The sequence below is a fragment of the Eupeodes corollae genome, chromosome 1, assembly GCF_945859685.1.
Source record: "Eupeodes corollae chromosome 1, idEupCoro1.1, whole genome shotgun sequence".
Lineage (NCBI taxonomy): Eukaryota > Metazoa > Arthropoda > Insecta > Diptera > Syrphidae > Eupeodes > Eupeodes corollae.
Genome location: NC_079147.1, coordinates 106,839,020 through 106,864,296, shown reverse-complemented (window position 1 = coordinate 106,864,296; position 25,277 = coordinate 106,839,020). Strand labels below are relative to the sequence as shown.

Genomic DNA, 25,277 nt, shown 5'->3' with positions numbered 1-25,277 from the left:
TAGCCAACTGGGACGGTCTCAATGAATTCTTCAGGAACTTTAACTGGTCACTATGCTTCCTCGATAGTGACGTGGATTCCAGTGCAGAAATGGTAACAAATTTAATTCTTTGTGGAATGAGAAATTTTATCCCGAATAGGGTAAAATTTTTCAAACATAAAGAGAACTCATGGTTTGATTCGAGCTGTAAAGAGGTAATTAGGATCAGAGATGTAAGCTCCCAGATTTTTAAAGCCAACCCCTCTGTGAAAAACCAGAATAAGTTTCAACAAGCTAGAAAGACTTGTAACGGCCACATTCGACGAACCAAATTTGTGCATGACTAGAAATTAAGGCAAAAAATACTGTTCATTTGTAAAAAACGAACGAAACACCACGTCATCCTCGATTCTAACGCTCGTCCACAATGACATTCCCTATGTAATTCGACGCTGCCGGATAGTGTCATGAGTCCTCCTGTTCTTGAGAGCGTAAATGATTCTATGGGACGAATCTTCTTTCGCACTCGTGCAGTCGAAAGAGTACTGAAAAACCTTGACATACACAAATCCGCTGGCCCGGATAGTATTCCCCCTATTGTTCTGAAGAGGTGTTCTTCAACCACTGCGTAAGCTTTTCCATCTGTCCTATTCTACAGGTCTCTTTCCGAGTGGATGGAAAACTGCATTTGTCCAGCCTGTCCCTAAAAAAGGCGAATCTTCCTCTCCCTCGAACTATCGTCCAATTGCACTTACGTCCCTTCTTTCTAAGGTCATGGAAACGCTGATTAATTTTCAGCTTAAGAAATATCTTGAAGAACGGAAGCTTCTTAATGATCGACAGTATGGCTTTCGTAGCAATAGGTCCATTGGTGATCTCATGGTTCATCTCACCGAGCAGTGGAGCAAATCTTTACATCGTTTTGGAGAAAGTAAGATTATTGCACTTAATATTTCAAAAGCATTTAATAGAGTTTGGCACCAAGCTCTCTTATCGAAAATGCGTGCTTTTGGTATCGATGATTATCTTCTTCTTTGGATTAGAAATTACCTTTCTAACCGTTCAATACAAGTTGTATTGGATGGTTTCAAGTCTGAAATTCATAAAATAAATGCTGGTGTACCCCAGGGCTCCGTTTTGTCTCCGACTCTCTTCCTTATATTCATAAACGATCTTTTGTCTGTCACTTCTAGAGATGGCAGAGTAGATTACGTCAGGTAATCTACTCGGTAAACTACGTGTAGTTAATTAGATAAACTACGCGTTTGATTTGTTTCATTAACTACCCTACATTTGTTACGTGTGCTACCTTCACAAAAAACGTTAAATTTCAAAAAGAATTTAAAAAAACGAGTGAATAAGTAACCACTAACAAGTGAAAAACACTGAACTTTACATAAGAACCAAATATCTTGCGTAAATTAACTAAATCCAGTAATTCGAAGTTTTATGAAAGAAAAATGCAAATTTAATAATCGTCTGTTTTATTTTTGTCGTTTATTTTAAGAGTATAGTGTATCCGACGACGAGAGTTAGTTTTTCACACTTACATGATTGAATGGACATTTCAAACTACGTTTTGACATCTACCGCTACGTCTGCTACATTTAACTACGTTAACTACATTTAATTACATTAACTACCTCATTTATGTAGCAGACGTAGCAAATGTAGTAAATCACAAAAAATCGCATTTCTGCCATCTCTGGTCACTTCTAATCCATTAAACTGTTTCGCCGACGAGCCTAACGCTCGCACTGTGTTTAAATATAAATATATAAAGGGTACTAATAACACCTTTAGTGCTTGTGAATATAAAAAAAAGTGCAGATATGGCTCATCTGGAATAGTCCTCACTTTATGACACCCCCGGGCAGTCACCAGATATGAACATGATAGAAAATTTGTGGGCTTTGTTGGACATTAATTTACGAGGACATAACATTTTTGACAAAAGATGATCTGAAAAAGGCAGAAAATTACACAGGAAATAACAAAGATCCTTATTGATTCCATGCCCAAAAAATAACAAGCTCTTGAAAAGGCAAAAGGGTACCACAATAAGTACTGAAATATTTAGGATTCTAAAAACTCGCAAGTTTTTTCTAAAACAAATGATCTTGCATCAAATAAGCTATCGCGTGAAATTGATTGCTTTTTTAGTTGTTACCTCCTTAAATACCAATATTTTTAAATAATCTTTTGTTCTTTGTTGAAGTATATTTCATTTTCTTTGAAATAAAATTGATTTTTTGTAGATAATCCTTCTTGTTTGCAAGCTATGGGAACTTAAATTATAAATCTAGCACTGTATCAAATAAGCTGTGAGCCACTGTATCACATTGGATTCAGTTATAAATTGATGTTATTCTTGAAGGTATGTTCAGTGAGTGTCATTAATATTCGGTTTTTATCATGCAATTTCTTTTTTCATATTTTCCACTTATAAACATTATTATAAATCTTAGTATTTGTTTATTATATTTATGAATGAATATATTCTTTACAATTGATCAAAAATTATCCGCCATTTACCATCCTCCGCTAAGATTATTAGATGTAAACGCATAAAGGCTGAATGTAAACGCTCCATTAATATTCGGTTTTTTCTTCCTCTGCTTGTTTTGACATTTCTTAAGACTAAGGCCGCAAATTCACGGCACAAAATAACTGCGCAAACTGGGGTTTGCGCAGTTTAGTTGTGTTGTGAATAGGGTTGTTTGAGCGGTTTGTGCAGTTAACTGTGTATAAATTAAAACAATTTTGATATTTTTGCTCAAGTCTTAAATTTGTGCAGTTATTTGTGTCGTGAATGTCAAAAACTGTGCAACCGCTCAGTATACAAATTTTATTTACGCCAGTATACGTTGTTTTTTTTATAGTGGTTGATGAACAAAAGTTCTGGAGCGAGTTCCTCGAACTTTATATAGAACATCCGGCTCTATGGAAAATTAAAAGCCCGAAATATAGCAACGGGATAGTGAAAAGTAAAGCCTATAAGCTTTTTTGCACTGGGTTTTGATTTTTTTCTTTATTGCAATAGCAAGCAATATATAAAGGGCTAATTTTGAACTCATGTTCAACGAACGAAAACTTTTTTGAACTGAGAACTGTGCAGTTCACTTGTATCGTGTTTTGCACAAACCGACTTGAGTAAAATTTCAGTTTGCGCAGTTATTTTGTGTCGTGAATTGGCGGCCTAACAGTTTGTTTTTTTTCTAATGTAAAATTAAACCAAACTAGTCAGGTTTTCTGCGTACATTCGTAAAGTAATTAGAAGTCAAACATTATACAATTATTCAATAAATAAAACATGGGTCGTAAAGGACAAAATTCGAGTCTTGAAACAAGAAAACTTGTGATTATTTAACACGAAAAAGGTGAAACTTACAAGAAAATTGCAGAGTTATTAAATATGAAGCCAAACACTGTCGGGGATATAGTCCGGAGATACAAAAATGAAGGAAGAATCGAGCCAAAGAAGCAGTTGGGCCAACCAATAAAACTTACGGCGAAAGAAGAACGGCTTATAGTACGAAGTTTAGTGCCCAAAAATAGTTGAAGATATCAGAAATGAATGCAAAAAGCCAATATCTGCATTAACCATTCGTCGTACCATCAAAGCATATGGCTACAATGGTCGTGTTGCCCGAAAGCAGCCCTTCATTAATATGCGCAACAGGAAAATTCGAGTCAACTTCGCGAAGGAGCATAAAAACAAGGATGCAACATGCAAGTTGGTCGGACGAGGTTATTTTTGCCGACGAGAGTAAGTTTAATCTCTTTGGTTCAGACGGAAGGGTTATGGTTTGGCGGAAACCTAACGAAGAGCTAAAGGGCAAACATTTAAAACCAACTGTCAAACATGGCGGCGGGCACGTCTTGGTTTGGGGTTGCATATCTGCAAAAGGCATGGGGAATCTTGTCTTTATCGACGGCATTTTGAATAAAGAACAATATTTGAGAATTTTGAGAGAAAATTTGAGACAAAGTGCTGAGAGAACGGGTGTTTTGCGCAGTTTCAAGTTTTACCAGGACAACGAACCGAAACATAAGGCTCATGTTGTTAGAGAATGGCTACTCTACAACTGTCTAAAAGTTATCCAAACGCCTGCGCAATCCGCAGACTTAAACCCCATTGAAAATTTGTGGGATGAATTGGATCGAAGAGTTCGTGAAAACCCCGTTACTTCAATAAGTGGACTTAAAATTCGACTCCAAGAAGAATAGAACAAGATAAGTGTTGAATATCTTTCCAAAATTATAAAAAACATGCCTCAATGACTTCAAGGAGTCATATCCAATCAAGGTTATCCGACAAAATATTAAATCATTTCTTAAAAAATGAATTTCTTAACGATGCATTTGTGTTTTTAGAAAAAACCGAATATTAATGAACTATGTTTTTTTTAAGTTTTGTTCCTCTTATATTTTTTTCTTTGTTTAGCTTTTAGTTTGGTACCCAAAAATTATACCATTTAATAAGAAATAATAAATTCTTTTTTCACAAGCAAGAAATAGTTGTATACATATATTTTATTTTTAAACACCAAGTCGAAGTACAAAAAAAAAATTAACAAAAACCGAATATTAATGGCAGTCACTGTAGGTACCTGCTTCAATATTAATTAACGCAACATTATTGAGATTCTTTTTCAAAACTTGATCTTAAGTTCGCTTTTCGTCTAAAAAATAAAGGGCATACTTTTTCTAAAATAAAACATTTTTGTTAAATCTGTTAATCTGAATGATGAATTCAATTTTCATTAAACCGTTCGCTGGATAGATCTATTTTTAAATTACCTACTAGGTACACCTACATACATACATATGTATATCAACCTGCATATAAAAGACAAAAATCTACAAAAAATTCTTCTTATTGATGAATTGATGTCAGATCACTCAAGCACAACCCCATCATCGGAAATATCTTCATTTCAATATAATCATTAAATATTTTTAATATGACGACGATTTGATTTCATAGAATGTCAATCTAACTTTGTTTACAGCAACAACAAGATAAGAATTAAAGTACTTTTTTATTTGTATTTGTATTTATTTTGTTTCAAAATCTTAGCAAACATTTACATAGTGAGCCAAACCTCATTTAAAGTGCATTACTTCTATTTCTATGTTTCCAAAGGAAGCAAAATAATTTAAAAAGAAAAGAAGAAAAATCCCATATAAGAATTTGATAATAAACAAAAACAAAAACAACGCATTTCATCTATTTTTGGACAGAATTTGAACTGCGAACAAACTTTGTATGAAGCATTTGTGTGTTTGCTTCAAGGAGGGTTGAATTATTCACACGTCTTCACGGTATTCTTGAAATTCCCATAAAAACAAGGGAACCAGCTTTGTAGGTATAAACTATACCAGATGTTTTTTTTTGCAATAACTCGTGCACGTCCAATGAAGCATATGGCAGGTGTATAGTAAATTACTTTAAATTTTGTTCTCTCCCCTAAATAAAAGAACACATCATTTTTATTTATAAAGAAACTCATTTCAACCCTTTCGCTTTCCGTTTGAGGAACCTTTAAACATGTTTGTTTCTTGCAGAGCTTTTAAAAAGCTCTCAAAGAAGAAATTAAAACACCTTATCATTTTGGTTTTGATTGAAATTGGTGTAGTTTTGTGTTGATTTTTAAAATAAAATAAATGTTTATTGTTCTGCTACACAGAGATTAATTCACACCCTTGTTTCTATTTTTCGTTATCATCTACATTCTACATCACATTCTGGTGTGAATAATAAATTATTAAGTTTTCGTTGCGATGGGATGGGATTAGATTGGTAAATTAAATTCTCACCTTACAGGATGTTTCCATGGTGAAGATTTTGTTGGTTTCCCTTGTGTCCATCATTAGCGAGGTAGTTTGAAAATTAATATACATATATGTATGTAGCCGGAATAGTTAACTTGTTTTTCTAATTATGAACACTTTAAACAAAATATTGATTTTTATAGGTTAACATTTTTCTTTGGTATTTTTGTTTTTAAAAATTCAAAAGAAAAACATATTTTTTTAAGTTTTACTAAACCTTGAGCGACCGCGACAAAACACAACTCCGCCGAAAAACCGTATTCATCGATTTGTCAAAAATAACTGACGTACGATGGATGACGAAGAAGAGCCGTCGGTCGGAGAAGAGACCACGAAAGAGAATTTCAAAAACAAATTAACAAAAACAGAGACCCTCAAACTGTTTCCTTTTACCAATAAAGGGTGTTTCTGATTTTTATTTTTTGGATTTATTTATTTGAAAAATATGAATGCCCAAATTACGAACTTTTTTACTCAATTTTACAATTGTGACATTGGCTGCGTTCAATCTCGTGTTGATAGGGTATATTGAATAGGTGGATTTTTAGATACCTTTTTGAACGAGTTGGATAGCTGTCAAAAAATAAAAACAACTTTCAGGCTGTTTACAAAAACCAGAGAAACATTTAAGCTTCGAAGTCAAGCTTGTTGTAAGATAAAACATTTAATGGATAATTCAACTGATTCGTTGGACGTTGGACAGGTAAGCACTGTCCACCCGTAATATGACATAACATTGATATTTTGGATGTGAATTTGAATGTTTGTTCTATAACAATAAAATGAACATATAAATACTTTTTTTTGTTTTTCTTATTTTTAATTCTTTATTTGTAATCTTTTTATTATTTTTCGAACTTTTAATTTATATTCGATCTGAGGATATTGAAATTGTCTATAAAAACTTTGTGTCTGCTAGATAGATGTGTCTCTTGTATGAAAGAAAGAGAACAATTGTTTTTCTTGGAGAATTTTAAACTATTCAATTCTCCGAGAACCTGAGACGATGGACGAAATGTTGTATTGTTGTATTTTTATTAACATTATGTTGAAGAACTGTGTAGTACCCGTAGCATGATGGTTAGTGCGTTGGACTGTCAGAACGGCCCGAAAGGTTGAGGTTATTAGAATTCTCTTGCAGCGTAATTTCGACAAGATTCAGCGATATTGCGACGACTGGAAACTGAAAATAAATGTCCAGAAGTCGGAGACAATTTTGTACCGGACTCCGTTGGCTGGGGCCACGAGGGATACGTGCAAGATTTGGCGCAAGATCGTTGATCTTCACGGGCAGCCATTAGCGAGCAAAAGTGTAGTACCTCGGTATCTGGTTAGATCAGTATTTATATTTCGACAGACATATAAATGCTGCTCTGACCAGGGCCAGAGGAGCCTTCGCTCTGACGAAACGGCTGTTTTACAGCAGTCGGCTTGACCCCAGAGTGAAGGTAATTTGCTACATGGCCCTCATACGGCCAATGGTTGTTTATGGATGCCCTGTGTGGTTCAACGTTGCCCCTTCCCAAACGGAGAAGTTTCGGGTGTTCGAGCGGCACTGTTTACGACGCTGTACCGGCTTATATCGAACAGCCGAATCTTCTTATGTGCATTACTATTCCAACGATGTCCTTTACAACGGGGCACGAATCAACAGAATTGACAATTTCGTGATAAAACTCGTTCGAGGTCACATTGCAAGAGCTATGTCTTCGACCAACAATTTAATTTTCGGGGCGTTCTATCCGAACGACGAGTATTTTAAAAGTGCACGCTTGAGCGGGTTCATTCCACCAGAGTCATTTCTCTTTTTAGACAAATGCCTTCTGATACAGGTTAGATTGGCAGTTCCGGTTATCTACCACGTCAGACGAAGAACCGTGGATAGGCGACTCCCGTACAGTCGGGACGTCATGGCACAAGGCGGAGCGGAGCTCCTTCGGTTCAGTAGGGCTGTGTCCGAACGGGACCGAACTGATGAAACGGTGAAGCAGGAGAACTAGTTTTGGTTGCTTTAATCGGCACTTGGTATTGGGTAGTCGGGATGGGGTTTTAAGCCTTGGCCGGCTTACATACTTGTTTTGTAGTTTTAGGGTTAAATTTTAAGTAGAATAGGCATGGTGGCACAAAAAGAAATAGAAAAAACAATAAAAAAAATACAAAAAATACAAAAAATACAAAAAAATAAATTAAAATAAGAAAAGAAAACATGGAATAAAAAAAAACACAACAAAATATGAAAAACAAAAATGTTAGATAGTTAGATTTGCTGCTATGGTTGTTCTAGTTTTAAGTAGTTTATAGGTAGAATAGGTAGTTTAAGTTAGTTTTAAGTTTTATTTAAGGACCTTATTTTAAGTAGTTTGTAAGTAAAAATAAATAAAAAAGGTTATTGATATTAGTTTTTTTTTCAAAATTTTCTAATAAAAACAAAACAAATAAAATTTAAATTGAAGTAAAATAGATCTTAAGGCCGAAAGGCATTAGTAATTAGTGTTATAGTTTAGCTTAGAGTGTCCGTATGGGACCATTAAGTTAGTTGTAAGTTATGGATAATTAGGCTAGTTTTATGAATTTTTGTCTAGCTTTAAGATAGGTTTAAGACTGAATAAATAAAAATGAAGTTGACAAAAAAAAAAAAAAAAAAGTGCGTTGGACTGTCATGCAAGGGGTCTTGGGTTCAATCCCTGCCTGTGCCACCTTAATTAAAAAAATAATTTTCGCAGGTACTGTCTCTTGCGAGGAATTGGCAATTCCTTCAAGAGTAATTCTTGTCATGAAAAAGTGCTTTCTCAAATTAGCCGTTCGGATTCGTCCTAAAATTGTAGGTCCCTTCCATTCCTGACAACAGTACTCGCACACAGGAATGGTTGCGAGTTGTAAATCACTCGGCCCTGGTTCACAACGGACTGTTGCGCCACCCAATTTATTTTTTTTTTATATTGAAGAACTTGAGATTAATTCGGTTAGAAGGTGAAAGTAGGCCAATTGCTTCCCTTCTAAACAGTTAAAGTTTCTAAGATTTGATATAAAGTCGTTAATTTTTCCAAAAAGTGTTCTCATATCTACACCAAAGAGTTCGTTTGATGGTGCAATTAATTTACCCATTACATTGCTGCCATCTTGTGCATTGGGAGAGCTGGGAGTGTCGGGTACATGGGATTTTAAATCTTGGGATTTGAAATTACTGTTGTAAGATATCCCAGGGACAACGTGGGGCCCACTTGAGATAGCATAGGAAAGACTTTTTGCTTGATCTCTTTTAAGGTTGGCTTCAAGTAGGATCTGTTTTCTGCGAGCTTCATAAAGCTTATAGGATTTTCATCCTCTGAAGTTGTTTAAGAAGTACAAGGCACTGACCTGGCTCATGTCTATTAGTAAATTTGACACACTAGTACGAGAAAGCACAGTTCTTGGTCAGGTGGCCAATTGTTGGCGCCCCGGTTGCCCCTTGGTTTCTCCCAGTAAACTCTGGTCGTCATTAATGGTTGTTGGAAGTTGGTTGGCAATATTGCTGTCGTGTCTGGAGCTTTTCACCACGAGTTTAACGTTCAGTGGAGTGAAAGAATTTTCATTTGGCGTAACATCCATTTCTAGGTTAGACCTCGCTGTATGTTTTTTCGGCGGTAATTGTCATCCGGTCATCAGGTTGGAGACTTCAGCGTCGGTTGGATGAATTGATGCTGGAGACGTGTTTGATTCCACGTGGGAGGCGGAGTTTTCAGGCGTTAGAAATGTCTGTGCCATATTTGAGAAGCTGGGATCATCGCTTAGCTGTAAGAGTAGCTGGGCGGCAGTGAATCCTTCAAAGTTTTTTTTATCGTCTTGGCTGGATTTTTTTTTGTTTTCATATCTCCAATTTATTTTTCATGGTGAGATAGATAGATAGATAGTTAGATAGATAGATATTTTATTTTCGTAGATAAATGCTTTTTACAAATTATTGTTTTTGTTTTTACAATACGCAGCTTGCTCAGAGATTTGATATTTAATTTATATCTTACGTTTCATGGTGAGATGAATCACAGTACAGAAGAATGAGTCCGTACTCAGCAAAACACCCAATTACTGGGGACTGCGGCTGCCGGCAACCACTCTGAATGCAGCGCGTGTGAAAAAGTAATCCGAAAAAAGCGGAGGTTAAGTCCAACCATCCGACTTTTGCGATAAAATATCAGCGCTGTCTAGTGAATTAACTTATCAATGATTTTAATATTTATTTAAAATAATAAATTCGGTAACGAAGAATAAAAGTTCTCTTTGTAAGCGCAGTCAATTATTTATTTTGTTAAGCTCCTGTTAAGAAAAAAGAACACAACCTTACTTGTTGAGTGCACAAAGCCGAATCCAAATACAAAAAGCTGAAATCAATTTTCAAGATTCTTGAAATTCAACCATGTGTTGAATCAACTGTTCTGTCAGATACCTACATACCCCAGAACTTTTTGGATACCTTTGGATTCTTTTTTGACATCTAAGCTGTTTTTGAACAGCTGTTACTTTACACGTAAAACACTAACAAAAAGATATCCGGATACCCCATCTGTCTAAGATTGAACGCAGTTATTCTGTATCATAAAGGATTTTCTTTATGTAATTTTAAAAACAAAAGTTTTCGTTTGCACATGTAAAACAAAATACACGACAGCTTATTCTTTGACGTTTCTCTTCTTAAATAGGTAAGTTTCCATTTTGTTTTTTCAAAACAAAATTTTTATTAAATTTAAAAAATAGATAATACGGATTCGGAGTTATAAAATATATAAAAAGTAGTCTGAGAGATATATGTTTGATGGTATGTTTTAATTTCTATTTCAATTTATTTTTTTATAATATTAGACTTCAAAGTTAAGGTTTCGTTTGAAGAAAATAGCCTTCAAATATGTGTTAAAGAAATATACGCATAAGAAAAGGGACGAGAGTCACTTACAATTGCTCCAATTTTGAGGCTTTGCTTTTTGAAGTATTGAGTGTTACAAATGGTCAGTTTTTTTATAATAAGCGCACACTCAAGGGGATATATTACCCTTATTATGTAGACACAGTGTGAGTACTAGGAAAGGGAGAGAGAGGTTGAAAGGAGATGTCGGTGCACATTGATTTTGAATTCCTGAATATTGCAATAGCTGGGAAAGACAGAGTGTGGCAAGGCATTCCACATTCGCATAGTACGGCTAAAGAACGAATCTCTGTACTTGACAGTACGACCGAAGTTGGAAATGATTTTGCTTAGCCTCTTGCATGAAGCACTATTTCAAAAGTATTTGGCAGGTGTTTAACATCGTTGGAAGACCAATGGATCAAATGGTCATGGAAACAAACAAAATAAATCTCTTAATAACAATAATAATAATATGGAATAATAATATTACGTTATTTTTAATTTACTGTAATATTCGGCTTGGTCCGACAGTTAAAACTTATTCACACTTGTAAATAAAATACAAATTTACTTTATTTAAATCGCTCCAAACTTATTTATTCAACACTTTCAAGTATATATTTTCTTAAGCCCATTTTTAACAACAAGTTTTTGATATATGAACGTTTTCGTTTTCTTTGAAAAATTAACACCGTAATTCTTTATCTCTCTCACGATAAAAAGTTATTTTAGTATCTGAGAAAAGCACATTTTTTTCTTTCAATCTTGATGCTAGCAGTTCTGATGCTTGTTTAGACAGACTTAAATCTCTTACAAGATCATTTAACTCCTTTTGGCAAAAACATTTTGACTCATTTGACATACCTTGAAAATCAGCATCAGTATAATTTTGTGATGAGCTTGGTTCTTCAATGTCTTGTTTTAAGGGTTCAGATATATTTTTAAGCACTGAAGAGTGAGGTGAACGCTGCCCTGGACGTTAAACACAACTAGTACTTGGGTACTGCCATTTAGCTAGATTTTAAGTGTTTAAACCGTTTATATTCACGCTACAAAAATAACAGTCCTCGAGATGATTTCGTGGTTCTCGCCAAATAGTCGGTGTTTCAAGCTTGAAGCCACTTTTTTACCACTTTTCTATAAACTTAAATATTCTACATACGACTTACAAACACAATTGGAAGCCAAGCACTTCTCATTTTTAACCAAGAGGATGCCAAAATACTCAAAATAGGTATTTTTAACAAACTCTCATATAACTTTTTTTGTAACACATATTATCCGCATGTGTAACAAAAATGATCTGGGTTATTTAAACAACGTCTATTTGAACTACTCATGACACAAAAACTTGAGATTATAATCTAAACACCTTAAAATACGTCTACTATCGATTAGCCTCGGAAGAAGGCTGGCCCAATGGCAGTGTAGAACGAGAGTGCTTCCTCGTTGTCCATGATTAAGCTGTCATCAAAAGTTTCCATCACACTGAGATACCTTGGCTCTGGATATCGTTGTTCAGTGGTCATGCTTCTCATAAGTTGATTTGGGTAGTCGATGATGCTCCGTACGAGTCTCTTCGCTGACAGGACTAGGTATTTGTCAAGCGGGATTATTTTGGCCTAAGAGTATAGATAATTATTCCTGTAGTGTTTCCGTAGCTGCCGGTCGAAGTACAGACCGGTGCAAATTCTGAGAATTTTGGAAAGGAATAGCTGATGATTGGTCTTAAGAGCTGCTTGCAGATGAAAAATTTCCTGAAAGAAAGAAAAGAAAAAAGGAATTTGTATTAGTAACGGATCTACCTGTAGTAGATGAAATTTATGTATTAGGCCAAGAAAGCATCCGACGGTGACACGATGACTGTTGAGGGAGGAAGTGATGTCGTGTTCGAACTTTATCAGCGGATGCAACGTTGAGTGCTTTTCTCGAATGCCGAACTGTATGTCAGGGATGATGGAGTTTTCACTGCAGAATTTCTTTAGTCTCCGAAGGATCACTTCTTCCAGTAATTTGATTAACCTTCCGAACGCCTATTTATATACGTCATATCGGTTCGAGAAACTACTAGGTTCTTGCAGGCGCTGAATGTACTCGATACTTAACGAAGCGAGTTCTCTTAATCACTAGGTGTTGTCCCTTGTTCTAAATGTTCTACACAAGTATTTACTACTACAAATAAAACGATTGCTACATACTTATTCTACTATAACACGATAGTAGAGTAATAGCTCGATTGAAAAAGTAAATTTGGTTATAGTTTGCTGCAAATTCGATGCTGCCAATGAGTGACTTCTGAACTTGTTGCCAGCGTTAACGATCCTATGGAATGAATCTTCTTTCGCACTCGTACAGTTGCTAGATAACTTAAAGATCTTTACATTTACAAATCCGTTGGACCGGATTGTGTTCCGCTATATTTCTGAAGAGGTGTTCTTCTCCATCTATCCTATTCTACTGGTCTATTTCCAAATAGATGGAAAACAGGATTTGTCTCATATACATAACTATAGTCCAACTGCTATTACGTCTCTTCTTTCCAAGGTCATGGAAATGTTAAACAATTTTCAGCTTAAGAAATATCTTGAAGAACGAGAGTATGGATTTCGTAGCAATAGGTCTGGTGGTGATCTCACTAAACAGTGACACATATCTTTACATCATTCTGGAGAAAGTAATATTATTGCCCTTTATATTGCGAAGGCATTCGATAGAGTTTGGCATCAACTTCGTTTATTAAAATTGCATATATTTGGTATTGATGAATCTCTCCTTCGTTAGGTTAGAAATAACTCTTCTGAACATTCAATTCAAATAGAATTGGATTGGGTCAAATCTCATATCTATAAAATTGAACGCTCGTGTGCCCTAGAGCTCTGTTTTGTCCCCTACACTCATTCTTATTTATATACATGATCTTTTTCCTGAAACTTCTAACCCACAAAATTGTTTCGCTGATAACAGTACCCTCAGCTTTTCTTATACGTTTTAAGATTCTCATCCTTGTTCTTCGGATGTGGACTATCACCGGCAGCGTATGAAAAGCTCATTAAATTCTGATCTTAACAGCATTGTACAATGGGGAATCAAAAACCGTGTAGAATCTAATGCTTTAAGAACTCAATGCATTCTTTTGCTGCAAAAGCGTAACCCTCCCCTAATGTCATTATCTATGTAAAAAAGTTTTTCACCCTTCTGATCTGGCTACAAATTATAAAGCCTATATTCGTTCTAAACTTAAGTACAACTCCCATACTAGGCAGGTGTTCCAATAACTCATTTGATTCTCTTGGACAGAATTCAAAAGGGATCTTTAAAAATGATAGGTGACCGTTGTATAACTGAAAATTTTGTATCTCTTTAGCACCTTCGCAAGCTTTCTTGTCTATCATTATTTTATCACATTTTTCCCAAACAATGCTTTAGTGAAATAGTCAGTTGCATTCCTCTCCTCAAACAATTCAACTGTAATTCCCGAACTTCTAGGATTGCCTATCGGTTTACCCTTCAGCCCAATTTTGAAAGTACTGTAAAGTATAGAAATTCTTTTGTTAGCCGCACTACACAACTTTTTTTTTAATTCGATATCTTGAGAATGTGTCATTTTATTATGATAAATAAAAAGCATCAACCTAAAATATTCTTATCAGTGTAATTTTAGACCACGAAAGTCCATAGTCGATCAAATATGCACATTATGACAGATCCAGGAAAAAATCCAAAAACATCAAATCGACTACCACTTTCTCTTCATCGATTTAAAGGCCGCATCTACAGCGACGAGCTCTATAAAGCCATGTCTAGTGTTTGCATCACTGCAAAACTTCTTCGTACAGGATGACAATGGAGAATTCAATATCTTTCAAAAGTCCTTCCAATTACTCCAAAATGCTGATGACAATACCAACGTCTTGGTCTAAACGTCGTCGTCTTTGTCAGAAGTAACTTCGAAGTAGTTAGGGACTTTGTCTACCTGGGCACTGCTATGATTTCAGAAAATATAAACTGCGCTGAGATCTCAAAAAGAATTAATCTTGCTAACCGTTGTTTCTTAACCCTAGAAAGATAACCATATTTCATAGACCATAAGTGGTCCACATGATTTATACGTCAATTCACCGTAGGTTATCTTTCTAGGGTTAAGAAAGCAATTGAGTAGTAAAGCTATCTCTCTAAAGTGTCAATATGTAATAGAGAAAAGTTCTTCGTATGCATAGTAGTTGAAAGGGAGAAGAAGGAACGACGAGCTGTATAGCGCAGTAATGGTAGACCGCGGACCAGGTGGAGCGCACAAGTAGTAGAAAGTGAACTCACCTAACTTGGAGCGCGAAACTCGAGACATCTAGCTATTCACCGAGCTAGATGGAGAAGTTTGTTGATTGAGGCCCAGGAGCTAGAACTCTAAGTAAGTTATTTTGTCAAACCCTTTAAAAATAGATGTCCCCTACTGCTTATTTGAGAAAGAATTTTCTATACCATGAATTCCTCTTATAGAATTTTTCAATTGTTCGCAAGATGCACAGACAGGGATTGATTTCAAGGCCTCTTGCACGACTGTCAAACACACAAACCACCATGCCATGGGTACTACTACGATCGAATTTAGAAATTATTTATAAATTTTTGCACTAAACTGTTAAAAGGGCAAGAATAGCTGAAGACAAGGAATCGCTTTTAAAGGGGATTTTCTATAGGAATATGAATGAACTAGCAGTTTATATCTACTCGTAGTATATTAATGATTTCAATCTATGAAATATCTGAACATAAATAGTTATTGTTAATTATTTATTATTATTTATTCCATTTTATTCATTTAATTTCTATTTCGATTTACCTAAATATATCTGAATTAAATTGTCTTAGTTTTTTAACAGGAAATTATGAACATTTTAACCAAAAATCGCAGAAAATTTCAAATTAATAGAATAAAATATTTTCACAGTAGTTCTCAAACAGTTTGCAATCAAATATAGCCCATCTACAATCTACTTAATACTTACCATCTGTCACTAGTTGTCATTTCACAGTGTTTGTGTTGCTTGATAATTTCGTGCTACTGCTAAGATTTTGTTTATTTCTAAAAAGAAATATTTTAAAATTTAACCAATTATTAAAAAATACAATTAAAATCATTTAAATATTATGGCTGCAAATAGATCACGTCGTGCTAATGCAGGAAATAAAATATCCAAATTAATTGAAGAAGAGGAAGAAGATGATTTCTACAAAACTTCCTACGGTGGTTTCCAAGAAGAAGCTGACGACAACGAATATGTGTACAAAATTTAAACTATTCTTTATAAATTGTTAATATTTATTTAAAAACAAATATAATTCTATATTTTAATAGACAAAAGGACGAAGAAGAGGATGTTGTTGATTCTGACTTCAGTATTGATGAAAATGACGAACCAGTATCGGATAACGAGGAGGCTCCAGAAAAACGAAAGAAGAAAGGAATCAACACCAAAGCTTATAAGGTTTTGTCACTTAAAATTCTTCAATGACTTATTTTTAACAATATTCAACTCTTAAAGGAACCTCTGCCACCAAAAAAAGACGTCAAATCTTCAGCGCCTAAGAAGAAGCTTACAAAAGTTGTCAAAAAGAAATTGCGTCCGAAATTCACCATTCACGATTCTGGTCGAAAATCTATTCGTGCATCGACTGCCATCAAAACAGAAGCTACCAAAATTCGTCTCAAGGAATTGATTGAAGCTAAGAAGAAGAAAAAGAAGATAATACGCGTTGAAGAGTACATGCCAACTCAGGATGAACTCCTCGAGGAAGCCAAGATTACGGAGCAGGAAAATATAAAATCTCTTGGTAAGTTGCCCATCATTATTCATTATTGGATAAAAATAATTTAAATTTATTTAGAAAAATTCCAAAAAATGGAATTGGAAAAGAAGAAAACTCGGCCGACTAAACGCACCTTCGCTGGTACAATGATCCGTTACCATTCGATGACAATGCCGATTGTAAAAAAATCTTCCCGAAATCTCAATGACTCAGAAAATGATAATAAATGCGAGAGAACTTTCATATCATTCGAAAATGACATCGACGACAAAGTCTTCCAATCGATATTCAAACCGATGCGAATTAAGGACAAAGGAGGATACATTTGCGCTATTACAAAGTTAGTTGCCTTTGTCACTTCGTTGTTAGTCAGCTCTTATTATATTTTACTTTCCTTTATTGTAGATTACCTGCCAGATACTTTGATCCAATTACACAACTACCCTTCTACAGTATTCAGGCTTTCAAAATTCTACGAGAAGCTTACTACTTGCAATTGGAAGAAAGAGGCAATATGGAGCATCCAGATATGGCCAAGTGGGTCGAATGGCGAAAGATGGTGCGTGAAAACCGTCTGAAGGCATCCAACAAAACCAATAACGCGTAAATGTTAAGAAAAACAGAAAGAGAGAGAAGAATTATATCAAAACATTAAAATAAGATAAAACTGAAAATCATTGCTGTGTTTTTGTTATTAGAAAACTGTTTAGGGTATGAGTGGTTGAAAACTTAAACTAACGTAATTTCGTTTGATTGTTTGTTTGACAAGTTGAGCTATGATTACCGGTTAAAATTTTTAAATATATACACTACCGGTCAAAAGTTTGAGACCACCTTTAAAGGGTTGCTTTTTTTGTACCTGGCACTTGGGTTTATGAATGAATATAGGATTTTTTTACCTGCATTGTTAACTAAGACCATTCATAAAAGGTGCAAGTGAAAAAAAAACCCAGATATTAATCCTTTTCTGTAAATTATGAGGAATTTTGTGAAAAAAGGTTAAAAAAAACAGTATTGGGTCTTTGGCATCTACATATTTGGATTACCCATAGTTTTCATTTTTTATGATTTTTTACATTCAATTTGGAATTTTTAACTTCCCATAGGAAGTTATTGTAATGGGTCCGATTTGTCAAATTGAAAATTTTGACATTTCTCGACGTTTCAAGGTCCCTAGAGTAGAAATAGAAGATTCTTAGAAAGATGTCTGTTCGTGCGTGTGTACGTAAGTTTGTACGTCCGTAAGTTCGCGACGTTTTTTTCGTCCTCCATAGCTCAAGAACCAGAAGAGATATTGACTTCAAATAAATTTTGTTATACAGATAATAAGGCAGAAAGATGCAGAAAGTGCACTCAAGAAAATTGCGTGGGTGGTTTTTTTACCATAGCAGTTTGAAAAAAAGGTGAAAATTTTGGTTAACCCTAAATATCTTACGAACCAAAAACGCTAGAGACTTGAATTAAATTTTATATAATATATTGTAGCGTGATTTCAAAGAAATATATTTTTTGAAAAAAATCCATTTAACAGTTTTTTTATAAATCAAAAAAACTGATAAAAAAAATTTGTCACCTCGAAAATTTAACGACTAAAATATGATTTCATCTCCATTGTGCAACAAAAAATAATTTTTTTGACATCTGATAAAATTTTAAGAAAAATCGAATTGACAGTTTTTTTTTATAAAAAATAAAAATCTAAAAAAAATGAATAAAAGTTGGTAAAAATTGATTTTCGACTTAAATATCTTTTTAAAACTTTCAGATATTGGCTTTAATTTACTTTTATCTCTCAAAAAATATTGTTGTCAACATTTAGCAAAATTTTGAAAAAAAAATCGAATTGATTGTTTTTTTTACAAAAAATTGAAAACCAAAAAAAATTAACAAAAGTTGGTAAAAAATGATTTTCGACTCAAATATCTTTTCAAAAATTGTATATAATAACTTCTGACTAATTTTTACTTATAAAAAATATTGTTTTCAACATTAGGACAAATTTTAAGAAAAATCGAATTGACAGTTTTTTATTTTTACAAAAAATAAAAACCTAAAAAAAAGTATTAAAGTTGGTAAAAATGGATTTTCGACTCAAATATCTTTTCAAAAAATTGAAATATTGGCTTCAAACTGATTTTATTTCACAGAAAATATTGTTTTCGATATTCAGTAATTTTTATATAAAAATCCAACAGTCCGTTTTTTCATAAAAAAGTAAATCTACATAAAATAGTACACAAATTTGGTAAAAATTGATACGAGTACATATAAACAAACTTTTAAGCAAGACAAATCGACAGACGGGATGGGAAGTTATCAGTGTGGGTCGCATCCCAGCCTCTTTTTTTATGACTGCGGTAATATTAAAGGGTAAAAAAATGTAAAATTTGAATAACTACATATTCAGGATTTTGTATATAATGCTCGGTATGATCCAATTTAAATTTATTTGAGACTGTGATCTTCTCCAGTAAACAAAGTGCGTGTTATGGGAAAAGTTAAGGAATTAACTATTGAAAGTTGATCTGCGATTATGACCCTTATTGAAGAAGACTATTCGCAAAGAGAAATCGCCACAAAACTGACCATACAGGACCATACAGCGTTACTCTAGTACCGGCGGTTTTAAGGATAAACCGAGGTCAGGACGTCCTAGAGTTACAACGAAAACCGAAGATCTGCATATCATCACCATAAGCAAGCGTTCTAGGAAGAAAACAGCACCAGAAATACGCGCCGAGATCAATGTAATCCGGGAAAAACCATTATCTGTATCAACGGTACAACGAAGGCTAAAGCATGCTGGACTTTTTGGGCGCGTTGCAGTGCGGAAACCACTTCTACGGCCCCAAAAAAAGATCAAACGGTTGGAATGGGCCAAAACCCATAAGGATTGGACAGATGAAGACTTCAACAGAGTCTTATGGAGCGATGAGTCCACGTTTTAGATATTTGGCTCAGATCGCAGAGTGTACGTCAGGCGCAGTGCTGAACAGAAGATGCTACCAAACTGTTTGGTCCCAACTGTAAAGCATGGAGGCGGTTCAGTAATTGTATGGGGATGTTTTTCCTTCGATGGAGTAGGAGATCTAACACGAGTGATCGGAAGAATGGATAAAGAAGTCTATAAAACGATATTGGAAGACCACGTTTTGGTATCTGGACTCCGATTAATCGGTGAAGGTTTTGTATTCCAGAAAGACAATGACCTGAAACACACTTCAAAATTTTGCCGGGGATACCTGAAACAAGAAGAAGATGAGGAAATTCTAAAAGTAATGGTATGGCCACCGCAGTCTCCAGATATAAACCCCATTGAGCTCTTATGGGAAGAGCTTGACAGAAATGTCCGGAATCACCAAATAACATCGGAATCTGCTCTTCGGGAAACTCTACAAAATTGCTGGAATAATATTCCACAAGAAAAAATACAAAACCTTGTAAGAAGATTGCCCAGGGTTGTAAAAAAAATTATTGAATTTAAAGGAGGGTTTTTTGATGAAAACTCAATTTAGAGCTTTTATTGGTTTTTTAAATAAATAATTTATGTTTGATCAAAACTAGTTTATATTTTTCTATCATTTACATATAAACATGCTCTTCACTTTTTTCACGTATTAAATTTTTTCCTAAAACTTCAGTTTAGGGGTTAAAACTCGATATTTCTCAAATTTCAGAGGTCTCAAACTTTTGACCGGTAGTGCAAGTAGAGGGTAAAAACCAGCTTTTATACAGCTGCAAAGTTCAATAAAAGTTAAAGTCTTTGAAACGATATGTGAATCTGAAGGTTTTATCAAAAGCATCTTGTATTTAAGCTCTCATTGGGTTTTTAAAGCACAATAAGATATCAGTTCCATTACCTTACTTCCAAAAGAATCAAGATAAATCAATAAAACTTAATGGTAAGTTAAGAATTCTCTTTAAAAAATCGGTTTTGGTTAGTGCTGGTCGACAGTATTACGTTTTTTGCCAATTTTAAAATGCTAAAGATCTGTCTATGTTAAAACACAACATACCCCTTAATTATAAATTGTATGATGATTTTGCAAAGTTAAAGTCCTTATCTTCTAGATACAGTTTACTTACTTATTTAAGGTGGCGCTACAGTCCTGTGTGAACCACGGCCTCACCCAAAAAACTTCCATCTAGCTCGGTCCAAGTTGGGTACGGGTACTTTCCACTTGTGCGCGCCACCTTATCCGCGGTCTTCCTCTACTGCGCTGTCCTGTGAGTATGGATTCGAAGACTTTCCGGGCCGGACCATTGGTTTCTAGCACTCTACGTGACCCAGCCATCTTAGTCGTTGGACTTTTACCCTTCTGGCTAAGTCTACGTCGCTGTACAGCCCGTATAGCTCGTCGTTCCATCTTCTCATCCACTCCCCTTCGATGCATACTGGACCGTAGATCACACGAAGAACTTTTCATACGAAGCGACCCAAGGTGCTTTCATCCCCTTTTGTCATAGTCCATGCTTCTGCATCTTATAGCAGGACGGGGATGATAAGGGTCTTATACAGCAACACTTTGGTCCCTCGAAAGAGGACTTTACCACTCAATTGCTTTCTTAGTCTAAAGAAACAGCGGTTAGCAAGAGTTATTCTGCGTTTGATCTCAGCGCTGGTGTTGTTTTCTGCGTTTACAGCGGAGCCTAGGTAGACGAAGCCCGTGACTACCTCAAAGTTACGTCTGTCGATGGTGACGTTTTGACCAAGACGTCGGTGTTGTATGTCCTTTCTTGACGACAGCATGTACTTTGTTTTTTTTTTTTTTTATAATAAACACACACTCAAGGGGATATTACTACCCTTATTATGCAGATGCACAGTGTGAGCACTAGGAAGAGGACAGAGGGTTTAAAAGGAGATGTCGGTGCACATTGGTTTTGAATTCCTGAATATTGCCATGACTAGGAAAGACAGAGTGTGGTAAGGCATTCCACATTCGCGTAGTACGGCTAAAGAACGAATCTCTGTATTTAAAAGTACTACCGAAGTTGGGCTCGAGGGTATACTGATGTCCATTGGCATCACGCTGAGTTCTTCCGATTATGTCAATGTCATCAGCATATGCTAGTTATTGGACATACTCTTGAAAGATAGTGCCTCTATTGTTGACGTGTGAGCTCTGCACTATGACAGCGTATCACCTTGTCTAAAACCTTTTTTGACATCGAAAGGTTCTGTTAAGTTGTTTCCAACCTTTATGAAGCAGCGTGGATTCTCCATGGTCATCCTGCACAAACGGACGAGTTTGGAAGGGATGCCAAAACTAGACATGACTCTATACAGCTCGTTCCTGTAGATGCTGTCATATGCGGCCTTGAAATCGATGAAAAGTTGGTGGGTGTCCATTTGGTGTTTCTGGGTTTTTTCCAGGATCTGCCGTAATGTGAATATTTGATCGTGTGTGTAGTACCCGTGGCATGATGGTTAGTGCGTTGGATTGCCATGCAAGGAGTCTTATGTTCAATCCCTGCCTGTGCCACCTTAATTTAAAAAAAATAATTTTCGCGGGTACTGCCTCTTGCGAGAAATTGACAAATCCTTCAAGAGTAATTCTTGTCATGAAAAAGTGCTTTCTCAAACTAGCCGTTCGGATTCGGCCTAAAATTGTTGGCCCCTTCCATTCCTGACAACAGTACTCGCACACAGGAATGGTTGAGGGTTGTAAGTCATTAGGCCCTGGTTCACAACGGACTGTTGCGCCACCCCATTTGATTTGATTTGTGAACTTTCCTGTACGGCAGATAAGATTTTATAGGCGATGTTAAATAGACTGATTCCTCTATAGTTTGTGCAGTTTAAAGGGTCTCCTTTTTCAGGATCGGGCAAACAATACTGAGGTTCCATTCAACGGGCATGCTTTTTTCCGACCATATCTTACAGATAAATTGGTGCATGTTCCTAACCAACTTGTCTCCATCTGCTAGAGCTCGGCATTCAAGCCATCCGCTCCAGTGACTTTATTAGACTTTAACTTAGATATGGCGATCTTTACTTCGTCTAAGTCAGGAGGACGGGAATGTTGGCTTTCGTCGTCTATATTGAATGGATCATCCTGTCTGACAGCGGAATTCAGTTCGTAGTCACCGTTATACAGTCTGCAGAAGTGGTCCCTCTATATCCTCAGCATTGACTGCGGTTCCACTATGATGTTTCCACTTTCGTCTTTTCAGCCTTCAGTTCCAGGTTTATGTACCTGTGAATTTCGTTTTACTTATTCATAAAACTTTCTAACTTCATTCCTGCTTTTAAACCTTTTAACATCTTCGACCACACGCTTCTCATGCCCGCTCTTTTTCCTTCTGAGAAGTCGGTGTTCCTCTCACCTCTTCTGCTCATAGAGCTCATGAGCAGCTCTCGTCCTTTTATGCAGCGCCGCTTTGCGTGCCTGTTGTTTGGCTGCATTCCTCATCAAACCAGGGGTTCCTTGTTGGTGGCTGCTAGAAACCCAGCACGTCAGAGGCGGCTTCTCTGATTGCATCTTGGCTATTTTGCCACTGGTTTTCGATACGTTTTGTTGGCCGCAGAAAACTTCGAGAGAGGTTACTTATAACTCGGTCGGAAAAGGATTTTTCGATCTCTTGCGATTGTAGCAGTTCGACGTTGTACCTTCTCCCAGCACCTCGCTGTTTTGCCTTGGGTCTGGAAACCCAAAGTCCTACCTTGGCTACAACGAGGTAGTGGTCCAAGTCGATGTTAGCTCCTCGGAAAGTTCGAACATATATGATGCTGGAAGCGTGTCTGGCGTCGATCGCAATATTGTCAATCTGGTTTATTGGTAGATTGATCTGGAGAACTCCAAGTTCCTTTGTGGATGTTGAGATGTGGAAAACGCGTACTGGCTACCATGACGTTTCGCCCCGCAGCAAAATCTATAAGCCTGAATCCGTTGTCGGAAGTGCTGTCGCGAATGCTGTTTTCCCGATTATTCCACAAAAGATGTCTTCCCTTCCTAGCTTGGCATTAAAATCGCCCAGGACTATTTTAATATCGTAGCACTGCTCATATGTTTTGTCTAAGAGCTCGAAGAACCATCTTTAGTGTTGTCATCTTTCTCTTTTGTGGGGGCGTGCGCACATATCAGGCTAATGTTGCCGAATTTAGCCTTGATGCGGATGGTCATGAGGCGCTCATTGATGCACCTATAGCTCAAGACTTCTTGCCTAAGTCTGGCTCCAATGACGAAGCCGCATCCAAATAAGCGCTGTTGGTTTTCGTGGTAGTAGTGACCATAATAAGTATCGCAGTTTTTCATTTCCTTTTTTCCCGGCCTATCCCAACCTATTTCCTGGATGGTGGTGATGTCTGCTTTATAGCAGTCTAGAGCCTCCGCTAATTCTTCAGCCGCACGTGGTCTGTTAAGGGACCAAACATTCCATGTGCATATCCGAAGTTCATTGTCCTTAATTCGTTTGCGTAGGTTGTCAACAGTATCCGTCCGTATCCGAGGCTTGTTGGTGCTTCGCAACTATGAAGTTTTTACGTGGCCAGGAAGTCACCTCGACGGCACAACCCCCAACGTGAAGGGCCAGATCCTAAGTATAACCTTAAGGATGGGGAGCCGGATAACACCGCTCCTTATAGGCCTGGGCTCCGAATAAGTCGAAGAAGCCGTTGATTTCATCTCGGGAATTCCTCCGCTGCCGTCTGGATAAGGAGAGGTGCCTTAGTGGAAACACCTCTCCCCCCACCTCTCTCGTTTGCCGTCCCCAACAACTTTCCACTGGGGTTGGAACCCAATCTCCAGTTGAGGTAATAGGCACCCGATTTTCACTACGGTTAGGTGAGAGTAGGAGTTGATAGACAGAGGTGGGTTTTGAGAAAAACCTGTGGACGCTTGTGTCCTCTTGAATGCACATGTCTACTATTTGAACATCAATAGAACAACAATAGACGGCAGCTCTGTCGAACTGTTCAAAACAGCAGGCGATGACTTGGTAGGGAGCATGCACAGTACTATGTGAACGTCTAAAGCCGTTCGTCAACAACTTGATAGGCCCTTGTCAGTGTGGCTTCAGACCAGGAAAGTCCACTATCGACCAAATATTCCCACTACAAAAACCCAGGAGCTTCAAATCGATACCCACCATCTCTTTATCGAATTTAAAGCCGCGTATGGCAGCATCCATAGGGAAGAGCTCTACAGAGCAATGTCTAGTTTTGGCATCCCTGTCAAATTTATCCGTTTGTTTAGAATGAAGATGGAGATGCATTTGATGTCAACAAAAATTTTAGACAAAGCGATGCACTGTCATGCGCCTTCTTCAATGTCGTTCTGAGAAAGAATTGTGCAAAACTCAACCGTCAACACTAGAGGCAAACTTTTCCAAAGGTCTATCCAATTACTCGGATACGCAGATGATATTGACATACTCGTAATTGGAAGTGTTGTCAGTGGAGTGTTTTTGAGCATTGCGACGAAAGCGAAGAAGATGGTTTTAGTGGTCAATGAGGGCAAGACCGAGTATATGCTGTCATCAAAAAAGAGCCTTGAATAACGACGTCTTGGGCAAAACTTCACCATGGACAGCTATAACTTCGAGGTAGTTAAGGACTTCGTCTACCTAGGCACCGCTATACACATAGACAATGACAACAGCGCTGAAATCAAACAAAGAATAACTCTTGCAAATTGCTGGTTCTTTGGACACAGAAGGCAATGGATTAGTAAAGTCCTCTCTTGAGCATCTAAAATCAACATCTATAAGACACTTGTCATCCCGGTTCTCATGTATGGCGCTGAGGCCTGGACCCTGGAAAGAAAGATGAGAG

General features: G+C 36.5%; 2 protein-coding genes across 2 annotated transcripts in view; one reads left to right on the top strand and one right to left on the bottom strand.

Annotated features, from left to right (window-relative positions):
• LOC129941141 (uncharacterized) overlaps nt 1–6,105 on the bottom strand; it is a 51,526-nt gene extending 45,421 nt beyond the window's left edge. The window contains exon 1 of the mRNA XM_056049699.1: nt 5,803–6,105. Coding sequence (XP_055905674.1) covers nt 5,803–5,886 — 84 coding nt within the window. The 5' untranslated portion in view covers nt 5,887–6,105. The remainder of the gene's footprint in view (nt 1–5,802) is intronic.
• Nucleotides 6,106–15,744: 9,639 nt separating this feature from the next.
• LOC129939613 (vacuolar protein sorting-associated protein 72 homolog) lies at nt 15,745–17,178 on the top strand. The gene is made up of 5 exons (XM_056047687.1): nt 15,745–15,975; nt 16,050–16,179; nt 16,237–16,525; nt 16,580–16,841; nt 16,907–17,178. Exons 1-5 carry the CDS (start codon nt 15,842–15,844, stop codon nt 17,106–17,108), a joined length of 1,017 nt encoding a protein of 338 aa, XP_055903662.1. The 5' UTR covers nt 15,745–15,841; the 3' UTR covers nt 17,109–17,178.
• The last annotated feature ends 8,099 nt before the right edge of the window (nt 17,179–25,277 follow it).